The sequence below is a fragment of the Carcharhinus amblyrhynchos genome, chromosome 11 (genome assembly GCF_965287045.1).
Source record: "Carcharhinus amblyrhynchos chromosome 11, sCarAmb.v2.hapA, whole genome shotgun sequence".
In the NCBI taxonomy this organism is placed as follows: Eukaryota; Metazoa; Chordata; class Chondrichthyes; order Carcharhiniformes; family Carcharhinidae; genus Carcharhinus; species Carcharhinus amblyrhynchos.
Window position 1 is genome coordinate 19,650,594 of NC_137334.1, and position 17,767 is coordinate 19,668,360.

A 17,767-nucleotide genomic window follows, 5' to 3' on the forward strand; every position below is an offset into this window, starting at 1 on the left:
GCCAGCAATTAATACCAATAACAGTAACTCCAAAGCTGAAATCACAGCTTAAGTCAAGAAATCGGACTCGAATTAAAATGAAGCAATGTAAAAAGGAGGTTGTGTAAAGTGGGGATTTGCTGTATATTTACTAGCTGCTGCAGACATCTGTAAAGGTTCCCTTTGTGTGTCTTCTCCAGGATGGAACAGTGATCATTCATACCATCCGACGGGGTCAGTACATGAGGACACTGCAGCCACCATGTGAGAGCTCTCTCCCTCTCGTTATTCCCAATCTGTCTGTGTCCTGGGAGGGACACATCATTGTCAACACTGTGATCGAGGGAAAATCCAACTTCAAGGTACCGGCCCTTTGGCCTTCTCTCTGGATACGCGATGTGGCCTTAAGCCTAAACTTCCCGAAACGCGAATCATTCAGTACAGTTGTAGGAGTATGTGATCCATGGGCACAGGCTTGGGCAGTAGGATTCACCCCCCCTCCCCTTCATCCACCCACCCCACTCTCAGCGTTCATAGAATCCGTAGAGTGCAGAAGGAGGCCATTTGGCCCATCCAACCTATACCAAGTCTCTGACAGAGCATTTGAAATCCTGTCCCATCTCCATAACCCCACCCCACCCCAGCTAATTCACCTAATCTGCACATCTTTGGACACTAAAGGGCAATTTAGCATGGCCTATCCACTAACCTGCCCATCTTTGGACCATGGAAGGAAACTGGAGCATCGGAGGAAGCCCACACAGATACAGAGAGTCACCCAGGGCTGAAATTGAACCCTGTGCCCTGGCAGTCTGAGGTAGCAGTGCTTGGATTGTCCAGAGCAGTTTGTACCAGGCCTGCTGCAGGAGTTGGTGGGAAGCTGCTTGAGAGACGGCTCCTCTTGTCCACAGGACGCAAGTCCTTGAGGCTCTTTGCCCAGAGCTGGGGTCTGGTTCCGTGGGCTTGTATGCCTTGCATTTGGGTTCCAGGCTTGCTCTGCATCCCATGTACTTTAACCCACAAGGTACTTGGTTTATATAAGTTGCCTTGGGGAGATACTGCAGAGGGCTTGCCGGTAAAGAGGCTATGTGCTGAATGGGGACTGTTTAGGCATCAGTGTCAAAGCTGAAAGCAAGAGGTGATGATGGAGCTGAGCGTCACTCAGCACCCACTACACTATTGTACTTGATGCAGCACTTCAACCAGAGAGACACATGTTATAATACGTATTACATGTGCATTGTATGTGTCGTATGTATGCCTGTTCTACATCCTGACTGCAGTGGGAGAGGCCACAGCAGGGCAATGTCTCAGTGGAGCCATGGGCCCAGAAAGGAGAAAAGAAAGGGAATTGGATAATATCCTAGATGTGAATAAATTGTGTGTCACAGCAGCAGGCTAGGCACCCCTGACTCACTCTAGCTGCAACCTCTGAGCCTCACACACTCCCAGCCAAGACCTGCGGTGCAAAAAGCTGTATTTAACGGATACCCATAAACTCATTCCCACCGCCACAGTTGCATCACTGGATGGTTCTGTCTAATTATTTACATTATTACTCATGTCTATCCTCCCCCGCTCCCCGATTGTCTACGGCGGTTTGCCTGGCTTGTCTATCCTGCCTGAGGAGCCTGCCGCGGGTCATCACCTTTGGCGGGACTGGAAAATCCCACCAGTGGTAAGGGCTGGAAGTTCCTCTCTATAGACTGTACTAAAGATCTCACAAAAATGATGCCACCAATCCCTGCCCCTCCTCCCCACAGAGAAACTCCTACGATTTAGACCGGAAGATTGGCTGTACTGTGTCAATACTGTAATCCGATTAACTATGTGTTAAACTGCACTGCTACATCTCTGTCAGAGCTACTGTCCTCTTTCCCTGCCTTTCTCTGCAGGATAAGAATGCGCTACATCTCTACTCTGTGAACGGTAAGCACTTGGCAAGCGAGACGATAAAAGAGCAAGTGACTGACCTGTGTGTCAGTGGGGAGCATATCGTCCTGGGCAGCATGGAGGGATTCCTGTCCATACGAGATTTGTACAGGTGAGTTTGAACGTTGGCAAACAGGGTGGGGAGTGGGGGGCTGCGGCAATGGTGGGGGGGAGGGGGGGTATGCGTTGTTGTCCGTGTTTCTGTGTGTCAGTGTGTGCGTGTTCCATTTAACATCTACTTTTCCCCAATCCTCATTTCAATAGTACCTTTACGTCATTCTTATTTCTCTTTGTTCATTGCACCTGTTTGCAATGCACCTTGAGACATGTTCAGCCAGGAGCCTCTGGTCTCGCCCCTGTGACTGGGATTCTCCGACCTTGCCTGTGGCTGGGATTCTCCACCCTCACCCCCATGGCATGGATTCTCTGACCCAGCCCCATGGCATGGATTCTCCGACCTCGCTCCCCCACCCCCCCGGCACGGATTCTCCAGTCCTGCTACAATAACTGGAGTTTTGTCTGAGTGCTGAATTTTCCGTTCTCACTGGCAGGGCAAAGGGGTTTGGAAAATCCCAGTCACAATGTTTGCTTCAAATGCTATGTTTGAAATCTGGTATTTTTTAAATGAAGTGTCAAGATGGAAATCCGTAACTTGGCCTCTGTGATCTCCTGCAGACTCCTTGAGCAGCCCTCCCCACACTGCAATCTCTGTCTAGGATGTCAAGGACAGCAGATGCATGGGAACATCATTACCTGGAAATCGCCTTCCACGCCACCCTGACTGGGACTATACTGTTGTTCCTTCACTGTCGCTAGGTCAAAATCCTGGAACTGCCATCCTAACAGCACTGTGGGTATACCTACACCACAGGGACTGCAGTGGTTCCAGACACCAGCTCCCCACCACCACCTCAAAGATTATGCAGTAAATACTGGCCTAGCCAGTGATACTAACCTCCCAAGAATATTCGTTTTTTAAATATGACCCTGAGATGTGAGGTAGTGTCTTCATGTGTAAGCCATTGTCCAGTTAGTAACTCTCTGACCTCTCAAAAGAGTTTAGGACCCAGTCCAAAGAGTTGAGCACAAATACTAGATTGGCACTCCTGTACCGTGCTGAGGGAGTGCAGCACTGTCAGAGGGCCCATGCGTTCTCTCAGGTGGGTAGGAATGCTCCCGGGCTGTTACTTCAAAGAAGAGTGGAGTTGTTCCCTTCTGTGTCTGGGCTGATATTTACCCTTTGACCCTGGGGGCAGTAATTTTGTTGGCGCAGTGTTACCTTATGGCTCCAGGGTCCCGGGTTCGCTTCCTGGCTTGGGTCACTGTCTGTGTGGAGTTTGCACATTCTCCCCGTGTCTGCGTGGGTTTCCTCCGGGTGCTCCGGTTTCTTCCCACAGTCTGAAAGACGTGCTGATTAGGGTGCATTGGCCATGCTAAATTCTCCCTCAGTGCACCCCAGCAGGTGCTGGAGTGTGGCGACTTGTGGATTTTCACAGTAACTTCATTGCAGTGTTAATGTAAGCCTACTTGTGACACTAATAAATAAACTTTTATTTTAATTTTTAACTTCACTAACAAGTCATATTGTAAAGCATTTATCAAATCGCAGTATCTTAACAACCGCAGTCTTGCTACTCAGATACCATGAATAATGCTGAACCAGACAGAGATATCTTTCAACGAGATTCTAAAGGGTTTTACAAAAAAGTTGTTACTTGAATGATGCTGTCTCACAAGTACAATCTTAAACACACTCTGTAAACCTGAAAGAAGCCAGTTCATTGCCATCAGAAGGGGTTTTGAATGATCAGGGTGGGGAATCACGTGTGTCTTTACTGAGCCACCTGCAGGTTGCAGTGTCAGCGCACTGAACTCTGCTTTAAACAAATCTCCAACCAGCAATTTGCCTGCCTGGCCACTGCATTTGAATCATAGAATCCCTACAGTGCAGAAGGGAACTATTTGACCCATTGAGTCTGCACTGACTCTCCAACAGAGGATCCCACCCAGACTCACCCTGTATCCCTGTTACTCCACACATTTCCCATCTCCTGTCTGTCTAACCTACACATCTTTGGACACTGAGGGGCAATTTACCATGGCTAATCCCCTTAACCTACATGTCTTTGGATGCTAAGGGGTGATTTAGCCACCTAACCTGCACATCTTTGGACTGTGGGAGGAAACCAGAGCATCTGGAGGAAACCCATGGAGACACAGGGAGAATGTGCAAACAGACAGTGACCCGAGGCCGGAATTGAACCTGGGTCCCTCATCACTGTGAGGTGGCAATGCTTAACCACTGTGCCACTGTGCCGCCCATGAAGTGACTTCATTGTCTGGCAAGTTTTCCAGAACATCCTGAGGTCATGGAAGGTTTCTCTTTCTGTATTCCTCATTAATGATGATAACTCACCCTTTCTGCCATGTTTAATTTCAGCCTGAAACTCAGCGTGGCTCCAATGGCAATGCGATTACCGATTCACTGTGTGTCCATCACCAAGGAGAACAGCCACATCCTGGTGGGACTGGAGGATGGCAAGCTGATCATTGTAGGCGTGGGAAAGCCAGCCGAGGTAAAGTCCGCAGTCATGAACTACATCTACAAGACGGTGGAGAGCTCCCAGTTGCCCTTCGTATCGCAGCTCAGCCTAAAGCCGCCCGACCGACTCCGGGAACGGAGCGACCGGTTTCCGACATCGAGCAAAGAGCAAAGCAGATCTCAGCACTAGGGATAGGCGATGGGGAGGGGGACAAGGGACTAGAGTGGTTCCTTATTCCTGCCTCCCTGTCATATCGTGCGGCATCTTCTCAGTGAGGCAGTAGAGCATCCGTGGGAGCTAATGAGAAGAATCCGGAGGAGGAAGGGATGGTGGCGTTCCCTTGGTGAAAGGTGGATTATTCAGAGTGTAGTGAGATCGACCCACACAATTATCCAAAATGAGTAAACCTAGCTGGGAGCAATCCTTTGTCAATCATTGACATGGTTGAATGGCAGAGCAGAGTCGATGGGCCGAGTGGCCTAATTCTGCTCTTATGGTTATGTGGACATGGTTTCCAGGGGTGTGTGTACAGCAGAATTGTCAATCCCCAAATGCAAGAGTAAGGAATAAGATAAGATTATATGTCATAGATTTTATTTTGAGAAAAGGATTTATGTAATTTTGTTTTAATTGTCTCAGCTCTCTTTTACGTCAGAGCTACTCTGTTTGTGACCACCCCCTTTGGGTGAGAAGTATTCATTAATCCCAACATGTTGTCTGAAGATCCTCTAACAGTTGGCATCTCAATAATGGCAGCTGTTTCTATTAACCATAGGAAACAAGACCCAAAAGGAAATGCCCTGAATCTGAACAGAGGGTGTTAAATACTAAACCTTATCAAATTTGTACATTTGAGACACTGACTTAAAAATTCAGATGCAAGAAAACCCTTTAGAGTCCTCCAGGGTGTGCATCGCAATCAAACTGAACCTGTGAATTTTACTGCTTCTCTTAGTCACCTCCACACAATGGCAATGAACCGTTTCTTTCAGAACAAAGTTATAACATGGGCTTGCCTTGTGTGGAGCCCGTTGGCTGTGAACAAGGGATGCCGGAGTCTACCCACACTCATTCATAGCTCTTGCTGAATCAGTTTTACCGCGTTCTTCAAACTGCTGACTGTTTTCCCTCCGTTCTGCCCTCTCTCCTTCCTTCCACCGACAGATGCGCTCAGGGCAGCTCTCCAGGAAACTCTGGGGCTCCAGCAAGCGGCTGAATCAGATCTCGTCCGGAGAGACTGAATACAACCCCCAAAGTGAACTCAAATGATGGGCGCAGAGGACCAAAGGAGAAAGAAGAATCCCCTGGCTTCCTGTCCGCTGTTACTGATCGCTTCTGACTTCCCCCTTTTCTTCCTCCACGAGTTTGTCGGTGAGATGAGACTATGCAACAAACCAGCGCGTCAGTTTCCGATCATGTAGCACCGATTGCATTTCTGACGAACCATATCCTGATTCCTCTCCTAAATCATCATGGAGCTCCTCCTTCCATCCTTCCCCCCCCCCCCCCCCCCCAGTCCCCATAATATTCCTGATACATCTGTGCGAAGAAGACCGCTCTCTTTCTTCCTGCTGGTTTTCTTCAAGAGGATCAAGGCACTGGTGGATTTTTTTTTTAATTTTGTCCCTCCGGCATTTTAAAATATTCACAAGGACCAGTTAAGAATGAAGTAAAGACAGGAAGTGCTGGAAAAACTCAGCAGGTCTGGCAATGCCCGCGGAGACAGAAACAATAGTCAACATTTCAATTCCAACCTGGCTCTTCATGTCTGCACGCTTTTTATGCCAGGCCAGGCAGCGTACTGTCACTTCCAGGTTAGCCAGTGCGGGGCGAGCTCGCCGTATTAGGGTCTCCCTCTGAACGAGAATAGACACAATGCACTGGCCGCCATGAGGAAAGATCGAGACAGTGACCCATTGCGTTCGCCTGGCATCCACTTGTAAACCTCATGAGATGATGTGATTCTGTTTTCTTCCTCCGTGTAGTGGCTTTCAACTCAAGGCAGGGGAAACAGTGGATCCCGTTCGGGCACACTTGAAATCAGCGGAATAATTTCGCTCTCTGGCTTCCTTAGCTGAACAAAACTTTATAAATCATTAGCTCTGTTTCCCCGCTAATCAAGCACAATATTTTATGGCAATATTTTTGTTTTTACATACCCACTCATTAATCTGTACTATTGCACAATATTAGTCTCTATTTCCCAGATGTACTGTTCTGTGTGCACTTTATATCTTAAACATAATTTATGGAATCAAAATTATTTTTATTTAATTTTTTTTTTGCAAGTTACTACTTTGCCTGAAGTGTGAACCTCTTTCCCAGCTGCTAGTACCAGGGACCCAGGGCAGGATTAGAAACATGTTCGTCTCCCCGCAGTCCTCCAGCTTACCTCTTGTGAAGGGACAGGGAATAGAATAATAAATTGTGGAGTGTCCTCTTCCTCCGAGCACACCGGCTGCTGAATGAAGGTAAAGTGAAAGAGAGAGAAGTGTTGGAATAGGGAGTTAGACCTCAGGATCTCATCACTATCTACACATTTGGGGTCTCCTGTGGTGGATAGACCTGTGCTGTAGACCCTGCCCACTGTATGGGATGGGGTAAATGGTACTGCATGGTTATAGCATATTGTGGTGGAAACGACATCCGGCCACAAGGCACAGGGTCTATATCCACCACTTTATCGGGTTATCAGCTGCGGTGATCTCGGCTGACCATTCTCGGGTGAGTGCGAGATATCCGGTAACTGGGATTGTGGAAGGCATCCATACGTACCACTCACAACCGAGAGAGAGGCTGAGAAGGGTGTTGGAGGTAGAATAGGGCAACACGGTGGCACAGTGGTTAGCACTGCTGCCTCACAGTGCCAGGGACCCAGGTTCGATTCCCGGCTTTGGTCGCTGTCTGTGTGGAGTCTGCACATTCTCCCCGTGTCTACGTGGGTTTCCTCTGGGTGCTCCAGCTTCCTCCCACAATCTGAAGGATGTGCTGGTTAAGGGGGCATTGGCTGCGCTAAATTCTCCCTCAGTGTACCCAAACAGGCACCGGAGTGTGGCGACTAGGGGATTTTCACAGTAACTTCATTGCAGTGTGAAAGTAAGCCTACTTTTGACTAATAAATAAACTTTAAACTTTACTTAGGATTGACTAATAAAACAGAAAGGTATAAATCATAGGCACAGACTGGCATGTATGTCCTAATGAACTACAAAGAATATATTGTTTGTTTTGGTGATGGGCACAAGCCCCTGACTTTATTCCTGAGCATTGCACAAAGAGAAGGAGGTGGTTTTAAAATCAAACACCAAAAGGAACTGACATGTTCCCTCATGGTGAGGGACAGATTGGGCAGACTGGCTTCCCTTTTGTACAAAGTGGTTGTTTAGAGAGGATTCAGTTCTGTCGCTTTGCTGCTTGCTCAGTCGCCCCATTATTCCTGTTCAGGATTAAATCCAGCTTCAGACAGCAGAGCCAACCCTTGGAGCTGCATTCTTGTAAGATTCAGCCATTGATTCATTCAGAAGTGGCATGTACCCGGGAGGGAAGGGTAAGAGTTCATCCAGGTGGCACGGTGGCACAGTGGTTAGCACTGCTGCCTCCCAGTGCCAGGGACCCGGGTTCAATTCCTGGCTTGGGTCACTGTCTATGTCGGGTCTGCACATTCTCCCCGTCTCTGCGTGGGTTTCCTCCGGGTGCTCCGGTTTCCTCCCACAGTTAAAGCTGTGCAGGTTAGGTTGATTGGCCGCGCCAAATTGACCCTACTTTCAGGGCGACTAGCTGGGGTAAATATGTGAGGCTATGGGAATAAGGTGGGATTATGGTTGGTGCAGACTTGATGGACCAAATGGCCTCCTTCTGTACCGTAGGAATTCTGTGTTCTATAGCCGTGCACCACCATCATCTGTATCGGCAATGTAGGAATGTTATTAAACAAGTCGACAGGAAGATGTTTCAGCTCAGCAAAAGAATAAGAGGGACAACTTGAGCCAGTGATAGAAACCGCCTCCCACTCTCAACATTTCATCACTGCCTTTAATTAACTTAGTTTCTTTTTCCCCTAAAATGATAACTTGCATTTGTGTGACCGCTTTATCATAGAAAAATCCCAGAATCTCACACCCTAGTGATGCAGGAGCCAGCTCAGTGCGCTGGGCGGTGAGACTGAGTGACACCAATTAACAAATATCAAAGCATTTGTACATTTCCCTTTGCGTGACCAACTCTGCTATGAGAAGGCAGGACACTTCCCTATCTTAGTGCAGGTGAAAATGGACCCCTAAGAAGACCCCTAATTGGGGTATCTGCAGTCTTTATATCTGTTTGGTCTGTGAAACTGGCCTCAGATATTGTGTGGAGTTAGAACACAGAACAAAGTGAATTACAGCACAGGAACAGGCCCTTCGGCCCTCCAAGCCTGCACTGACCATGCTGCTATCTGAACTAGAGCCCCCTACCCTTCCAGAACCATATCTCTCTATTCCCATCCTATTCATGTATTTGTCCAGACACCCATAAAAATCACTACTATATCTGTTTCCACTATCTCTCCTGGTAGCGAGTTCCAGGCACTCACCACCCTCTGTGTAAAAACAAACTTGCCTGATACATCTCCTTTAAACCTTGCCCCTCGCACTCCCCTTAGTAATTGACTCTTCCACCCTGGGAAAAAGCTTCTGACTGTCCACTCTGTCTATGCCCCTCATAATCTTGTAGACTTCTATCAGGTCGCCCCTCAACCTGCATCATTTTAGTGAGAACAAACCAAGTTTTTCCAACTTCTCATAATTAATGCCCTCCCTGCCAGGCAACATCCTGTTAAATCTCTTCTGTTGTTCAGTTCCAGAGGGTAGGCTTATTGTGGCACAGTGGTTAGCACTGCTACCTGATAGCGCCAGGGACCCAGATTCAATTCCGGCTTCAGGTCACTGTCTGTTTTACACATTCTCCCCGTGTCTGCGTGGGTTTTCTCCGGGTGCTCCGGTTTCCTCCCACACTCCAAAGATATGGCGGTTAGGTGGATTGGCCATTGTCCCTTAGTGTCAGAATGACTAGCTAGGGTAAATGCATGGGGTTATGGGGATAGGGCCTGTTTGGGATTGTGGTCAGTGCAGACTTGCTGGGCCAATGGCCTCCTTCCACACTGTAGGATTCTATGAAAGTGCTGACAAGGGGAGGATGGATCTCTGTTTAAGGATAGAATGCACGTTACATTCAGTACGTGCTGCCACTAAAAAGTCCAAATAGTATGGCCCCCCTGCAGGTCAGAGGCTACAAGGCAAGGTGGAATATTCATCAGCCAGTGAGCTGAGGCTTGGTGGACCTGATAAACTAGCTAAAGAAGTGCATGTCAGCTGCAAACTCCAGCTACTGTGGGTGTTAGGATCTCAAAATTCTCCAGTCAACTTTCTCAAGGGCGAGGGCTTGTACAAGACTCTCTAGCTCCAGCCGTACACCCCCCCCCCCCCCCCCCAAACCCCAATCCGTCAAACCTGTATTCAGCTAGTCTGGTACAGCCGAGAACTTAGATCTGTTGCAACCATTGCATTAGGACCTAGATTACTGCAAAGCTAACTAGGAGTTTCATGTAGACTTTGAATTGGAATGAGGATTTCTGTACAGTGCAGGCATTATTTGATCATAGCGTATAATTGTATTAAGAAGCTAATTAAGATAATATAAATAAGTTGAGGAAAATATTCAGACTTTTATAGATTTTTTTTTCCCCAATAACTGCTTAGGTATTTGACTGCAGGAATGGTTTTACATGTACAATTCATTTTGGAGAATGTTTTATGCCAAATAAGATGTTTCAGTGCTTTGGAATCTCTTGATTTTTAATCTGATTGGTGTAAGTGAATTGTGTATATTGATATTCTGTGATTTTCAAAGAAAAATCTCCATCAACCCGTATATTTCCAGCCACGTTTGTGCAGTGCCCAGGGGATGACAGATTCCTACTTTCTATTAGATTGTCCTGTAATTTAACCCCACTGCTTGTATATTTGATTTTTTTTATATATATGTATAGTGTGTTCGTTGAAGGATTTCTTTTTTTTTGCACTTTTCAGGTACTGCGGATTGTAAAATGTAAAGCTCTGATGTACACATTCTCTGTACATAACAAATTTCTCAGATTAGCTTTGTATACAGAACCAATAGGTCTAAAAACAATAAAGATGGGAATATAAAGAGTGTGGTGTTTGCGTTTTGTGTAAACATTAACAGGAAGGACTTGCAGTAATAAAGAGTTTTAAAAATAAAGTGTCTTCATTGGATGGAACAAAAAGTCCATTGATCTCCAAAGAAGAAACCACTGGAAAATCTCAGCAGGTCTGGCAGCATCTGTAAGGAGAGAAAAGAGCTGACGTTTCGAATCCAGATGACCCTCTGTCGAACCACTGGTGAGTTGGCAAGTGGGTTGTCAAACAGGGAATAGGTCTGGTCAGGATGATAGTCCTGGTGAGTGGCACAGTGGCTAACACTTCTGCCTTACAGTGCCAGGGACCCAGGTTCAGTTCAGGCCTTGGCTCACTGTGGAGTTTGCACAATCTGCCTATGTCTGCTTGGGTTTCCTCCCACAGTACAAAGACGTGCGGGTTAGGTTGATTGGCCATTTTAAATTGACCCTAGTGTCAGTGAGATTAGCAGGGTAAATACATGGGGTGACGGAAATAAGGCCCGGATGGAATTGTGGTTGGTGGGGGCTCAATGGGCCAAATGGCCTTGTTCTGCACTGTGGGGATACTATGATCCTAGTTGGGTGAGGGGCTGAGTAGGATAGTCATCAGGTAGTCAGTGGGGATAGTTGATGGAATTCAGGATGGTAGTTGAGGGGTGGAGGGTGTCAGTTCTGCAGTAACCCAAGAATTAGACTAGAATTTTGCTCTCCATGCAGGAAAGCCCCACTGATCTATCCAAAGATTCCCGTTCTAATTCACACAGGGTCTGGGGAGGAATAGAGAAAATAACATTTCAGATGTAATTTGGGAATTGTGCAGGGTACTAACATATCTTGGGTCAAACCACTGGTCTCCGATAAGCCACAGATTGGGAGATCTAGGTCATTATTGAAGGAATCATTCTTTCTATGATGAGGCATCTACTGAGTTCAATGTCTCTGAATCATGTAGAGCTGTTCTTGGTGCTGAATTTACTGAGAGGGAGAGCGTTGCCCAAACAGCCGATGCTGGGTGATCAGGAGTGACCTTGTTGATCTGTGCATGCATTAGGAGTGGGTGGGGTCAGGCTTGGTTGCAGTATACAAAGGATTGGTAGGCCAGGATTGGGTGCATGAGGATTGGCCAGGATAGATTGAATGAGGACTGAGAAATGAGAGGAGGATGCAGAACCAAGCCCCAGAGATGGGGTAAGATATGGATGGCCTTGCATGGATGAGACCCTGGAGTTTTGTATGTGTAAGACCCTGAGGTTTTGTGTGTGTGTGAGACCCCAGGATTCAGTGTATGAGACACCCCGGGATTCAGCGTGTGTGTGAGAGACCCCGGGATTCAGCGTGTGTGTGAGAGACCCCGGGATTCAGCCTGTGTGTGAGACCCCGAGTTCATTCACAGCGTCGCAGACACAAGCCCCAACTCACTTGGAGGAGAAGCCAAGTTGTCAAGATCTGGTAAGTATGAATGATTTGATTTGGTTTATTATTGTCACATATATTAACATCCTGTGAACAGTATTGTTTCCTGCGCACTACACAGACAAAGCATACCATTCATAAAGAAGGAAAGGAGAGTGTGCAGAATGTAGTGTTACAGTCATAGCTAAGGCGTAGCGAAAGATCAACTTAATACAAGGTAGGTCCATTCAAAAGTCTGGTGGCAGCAGGGAAGAAGCTGTTCTTGAGTCGGTTGGTAAGTGACCTCGGACTTCTGTATATTTTTCCCGACGGAAGAAGGTGGAAGAGAGAATGTCCGGGGTTTGTGGGGTCCTTAATTATGCTGGCTGCTTTTCTGAGGCAGTGGGAAGTGTAGACAGAGTCAATGGATGGGAGGCTGGTTTGCATGATGTACTGAGCTTTGTTCACAATCTTGGGCAGAGCAGAAGCCGTGCCAAGCTGTGATACATCAGAAAGGATGCTTTCTATGGTGCATCTGTATAAGTTGGCGAGAGTTGTAGCTGACATGCCAAATTTCCTTAGTCTTCTGAGAAAGTAGAGGCATTGGTGGGCTTTCTTAACTATAGCATTGGCGTGGTGGGACCAGGACAGGTTGTTGGAGATCTGGACACCTAAAACCTTGAAGCTCTTGACCATTTCCACTTCATCCCATTGATGTAGACAGGGCATGTTCTCCTTTACACTCCTTGAAGTCGATGACAATCTCCTTTATTTTGCTGACATCGAGGGAGAGATTATTGTTGTTGCACCAGTTTATCAGATTCTCTATCTCATTCCTGTACTCTGTCTCATCATTGTTTGAGATCTGACCCACTAGGGTGACGTTGCCAGCAAACTTGAAAGTGGAGTTTAGCTACAAAATTGTAAGGAGTATAGTAGGGGGTTGAGGACCTAGCATTGTGGGGCACCAGTGTAGGGATAATTGTGGAGGAGGTATTGTGACCTATCCTTAACAATTACGGTCTATGGGTTAGGAAGTCTAGGATCCAGTCACACAGAGAGGAGCCCTCGGCCATGGAGTTTGGAGATGAGTTTTGTTGGAATCATTTCTAAGAAAATTCGGCATGTCTGCTACGACTCTCACCAACTTTTACCAACGCACCATAGAAATCATTCTGTAGTCAATAAATAGGAGTCTGACAAGTGTCCTTGTTTTCCAGGGTTGAGTGTAGAGCCAGGGAGATAGTGTGTGCCATTGACCTGTTATGGCAAGAGGTTTACTGAAGTGCCAGTTCTTTCTTAGATTTTACACACATTTGGCAAGTGTGATGATGGAAGTATGAGAGAGACAGCTTGACAGGGAATCAGAGAATCTCTCAGCTGGCCATTTGACCCATTGTACTTGTGCCAGCCTCTTGCTGGAATAATCCAATTAATCCCACCCACCCCTACTCTTTACCCCTTCCTTTGTGGAAGTTCCAATTGAAGCTGCTTTCACTGCCCTTTCAGGAGTGGCATCTGGATCACAACAACTCGCTATCTTTCCTTGTGATCAGACCCCATTTGAAGTATTGTGAGCAGTTTTGGGCCCCACATGTAAGGAAGGGTGCACTGGCCTTGGAAAGGGTCCAGAGGAGGTTCACAAGAATGATCCCTGGAATGAAGAGCTTGTCATATGAGGAACGGTTGAGATTCTGGGTCTGTACTTGTTGGAGTTTAGAAGGATAAGGGGAGGACCTTATTGATACTTAAAGTGGGGATAAAGGGCTCTTTCTCAGGATAGCAGCTGGTGACTAGTGGTGGGCCTCGGGTTGGTGCTGGGACTGCAACTTTTCACAAAATACATTAACGATTTAAAGGAAGGAACTGAAGGCAGTATTGCTAAGTTTGCAGATGATACAAAGATATGTAGAGGGGCAGGTAATATTGAGGAAGCAGGGGGGACTAAAGAAGGACTTTGACAGGTTGGAGAGTGAGCAGAGAAGTGGCAGATGGAATACAATGGGGAAAAGTGTGAGGTTTTACAGTTTGGAAGGAGGAATGGAGGCATAGACTACTTTCCAAATGGGAAAATGCTTAGGAAGTCAAAAACACACAGGGACTTGGGAGTCACTATTCAAAATTCTCTTAAGGTTAACGTGCAGGTTCAATTAGCAGTTAGGAAGGCAAGTGCAATGTTAGCATTCATAAGAACATAACATAATAACATTCATGTTGAGAGGGCTAGAATACAAGAGCAGGGATGTACTTCCAAGGCTGTATAAGGCTCTGGTCAGACTCCATCTAGAGTACTGTGAGCAGTTTTGGGGGTCCAGAGGAGGTTCACAAGAATGATCCCTGGGATGAAGAGTTTGTCGTATGAGGAATGGTTGAGGATTCTGGGTCTGTACTCGTTGGAGTTTAGAGGGATGAGGGGGGATCTTATTGAAACTTACAGGATACTGCGAGGCCTGGATAGAGTGGACGTGGAGAGGATGTTTCCACTAGTAGGAAAAACTAGAACCAGAGGGCACAACCTCAGGCTAAAGGGGCAATTATTTAAAACAGAGATGAGGAGGAATTTCTTCAGCCAGAGAGTGGTGAATCTGTGGAACTCTTTTCCGCAGAAGGCTGTGGAGGTCAAGTCGTTGAGTGTCTTTAAGACAGAGATAGATTAATAAGGGGATCAGGGGTTATTGTCTCATGGTGTCGCTGGTTCTTTTACCAATCTCTTTAATCAGGTTCCCCTGGTTACCGACCTTGCTGTCACTGGGTCAGTTTCTGATTATTGATCGTAAACCTTATTGGAGATTATTCAGTCCACTCTTTTCTTGTGGTTGGTGGGGGGTATGTATTAGCCTGGGTGTCTTGACTAATTCAGGGAAATATTTTTTACTTGTGTTCACACTAAAGCTTCCCTGAGCAAGAGGGCAGGAAAATAAGATGGTTTGACTGAAATGCAAAAGTTCCCAAGCTTAAGGAAGGTTGTACAGATTAGCCTGGGAACATCAGACCAGCGAGTCTGACATCAGTGGAGGGAAATCAGCACCATGGAGCCTGAGATGAATTTTCAACAAAAAAACCCTCAAAAAAATGATAAAAACATTTCTAAAAAGCACAGTATGGCAACAACTCTTTCAGAAAGCAGGTTCCACATTCTCAGCACCCTCTGTGCTCAAATAAATTCTCCTCAACTTTCCTTTAATTATAACACCACTTACTTCAAATCGATGTAGCCCCCCCTTTCCTCCCTCACAACCCCCACCCCACCCCACCCCACCAATTACTGATCTCTCGGCGAACCGAAATTAGTCTTTCCTGTCCACCCCAGTGCAACCCCTCAGTTCTTTGAGGAGGTAACAAGGAAGTTAGATAAAGGAGAACCAGTAGATGTGATTTATTTAGATTTCCAGAAGGTGCCGCATAGGAGACTGTTAATTAAGTGCCCATAGTGTGCAGGGTAAGATCCTGGCATGGATAGAGGATTGGCTGACTGGCAAAAGGCAGAGAGTGGAGATGAAGGGGTCTTTTTCAGGATGGCAGACAGCGACTAGTGGTGTGCCTCAGGGCCCAGTGCTGGGATCACAGATGTTCACAATACACATAAACAATTTGGAAGAAGGAACTGAAGGCACTGTTGCTAAGTTTTCAGATAATACAAAGGTATGTAAAGGGACAGGTAATGTTGAGGAAGCAGAGGAGGCTGCAGAAAGTCTTGGACAGGTTCGGAAAGTGGGCAAAGAAGTGGCAGATAGAATAAAACGACGAAAGCTGTGAGGTTATGCACTTTGGAAGGAGGAATGGAGGCATAAACAATTTTCTAAATGGGAAAATGCTTAGGAAATCAGAAACACAAAGGGACTTGGGAGCTGTTATTAAGAAAATCTTAATAACGTTAACGTTAATAACGTTAAGATTCTCTTAACATTAACGTGCAATTAGGAAGGCAAATGCAATGTTAGCATTCATATCGAGAGGTCTAGAAGAGCAGGGATGTACTTCCGAGGCTGTATAAGCTCTGGTCAGACCCCATTGAAGTACTGTGAGCAGTTTTGGGCCCCGTATCTAAGGAAGGATGTGCTGGCCTTGGAAAGGGTCCAGAGGAGGTTCACAAGAATGATCCCTGGACTGAAGAGTTTGTCGTTATGAGGAATGGTTGAGGATTCTGAGTCTGTACTCACTGGAGCTTAGAAGGATGAGGGGGATCTTACTGAAATTTACAGGATACTGCAAGGCCTGGATATAGTGGACGTGGAGAGGATGTTTCCACTAGTAGGAAAAACTCGAACCAGAGGGCACAACCTCAGGCTAAAAGGATGATCCTTTAAAACAGAGATGAGAAGGAATTTCTTCAGCCAGAGAGTAGTGAATCTGTGGAACTCTTTGCCACAGAAGGCTGTGGAGGTCAAGTCATCGAGTGTCTTTAAGACAGAGATAGATAGGTTCTTGATTAATGAAGGGATCAGGGGTTATGGGGAGAAGGCAGGAGAATGGGGATGAGAAAAGTATCAGCTATGATTGAAAGGCAGAGCAGAATTGATGGGCCAAGTGGCCTAATTCTTTTCTTATTTCTCATGGTCTTATGGTCTCATCATGTTAGAAATCTCAATCAAATCAGGTGTGGTGGTGCAGTGGCTATCACTGCTGCATCACAGCACTAGGGATCCAGGTTTGATTCCTGCCTCGGGTCACTGTCTGTGTGGGGTCTGCACGTTCTCCCTGTGTCTGTGTGGGTTTCCTCCGGGTGCCCCAGTTTCTTCCCATGTCTGAAAGACGTGCCGATTAGGTGGATTGGCTGTGCTAAATTCTTCCTCAGTGTACCCGAACAGGAGCTGGAGTGTGGCGGCTGGGGGGGTATTTTCACAGTAATTTCATTGCAGTGTTAATGTAACCCAATTGGTGACACTAATAAATAAACTTTTGGGTGGCACGGTGCCACAGTGGTTAGCCCTGCTGCCTCACAGCGCCAGGGGCCCGGGTTCGATTCCAGCCTCAGGTCACTGTCTGTGTGGAGTCTGCACATTCTCCCCGTGTCTGCGTGGGTTTCCTCTGGGCGCTCCAGTTTCCTCCCACAGTCTGGAAGATGTGCTGGTTAGGGTGGATTGACTGTGCTAAATTCTCCATCAGTGTCCCTGAACAGGAGTGTGGCCACTAAGGGATTTTCACAGTAACTTCATTGCAGTGTTAATGTAAGACTACTTGTGACACTGATAAACTTTAAAATCTCCCCTCAGATTCCTCTGGCTGGAAGAAAATGACCCCAGTGTGTCCAGTAATTCCCTCATTGCTGCAGTTCTCCACGTGAACAGGGAGATGTTTGTTATTTCTGCTTAAAGACAGCTTGTCTTCACAATTGGTTCAAACATCCTCAGGCAATGTGAGGTTTTCATTGGCCTGTCTCTCTAGGGGTTGGTCACAACAGAGAGATTATATGAAGGGAATACTGACAAAACTGCATTTCACTCAATGCGATAGCGACGTGGCTCTGCGTTACTTTGAGGAGCGGGATCATGTGACCTTGTATCGGGAATACAGGCCACCTTCACCCAGTGAAGTCCAGACGCTGATCCTTGACTATCTCCAGAGAAAGGTTAGAATATCAGCAATGGGTGGCACAGTGGGTTAACGCTGCTGCCTCACAACACCAAGGACCCGGGTTCGATTCCAGCCTCGGTGTGGAGTCTGCATGTTCTCCCCGTGTCTGCGTGGGTTTCCTCCGGGTGCTCCGGTTTCCTCCCACACGCCAAAAAAAACGTGCAGTGGT

At 46.8% G+C, this 17,767-nt stretch overlaps 1 protein-coding gene across 6 annotated transcripts in view; it reads left to right on the forward strand.

The window, feature by feature from the left end:
* The window catches only part of nbeal1 (neurobeachin-like 1), a 243,819-nt gene extending 237,861 nt beyond the window's left edge, over positions 1-5,958 (forward strand). For all 6 annotated transcript variants that reach the window (XM_080198681.1, XM_080198685.1, XM_080198682.1 and 3 more), the window contains 4 exons: positions 180-341; positions 1,875-2,023; positions 4,352-4,487; positions 5,619-5,958. In XM_080198681.1, the coding sequence (XP_080054807.1) occupies positions 180-341; positions 1,875-2,023; positions 4,352-4,487; positions 5,619-5,723 (552 nt within the window). In that variant the 3' untranslated portion in view covers positions 5,724-5,958. The remainder of the gene's footprint in view (positions 1-179; positions 342-1,874; positions 2,024-4,351; positions 4,488-5,618) is intronic.
* The last annotated feature ends 11,809 nt before the right edge of the window (positions 5,959-17,767 follow it).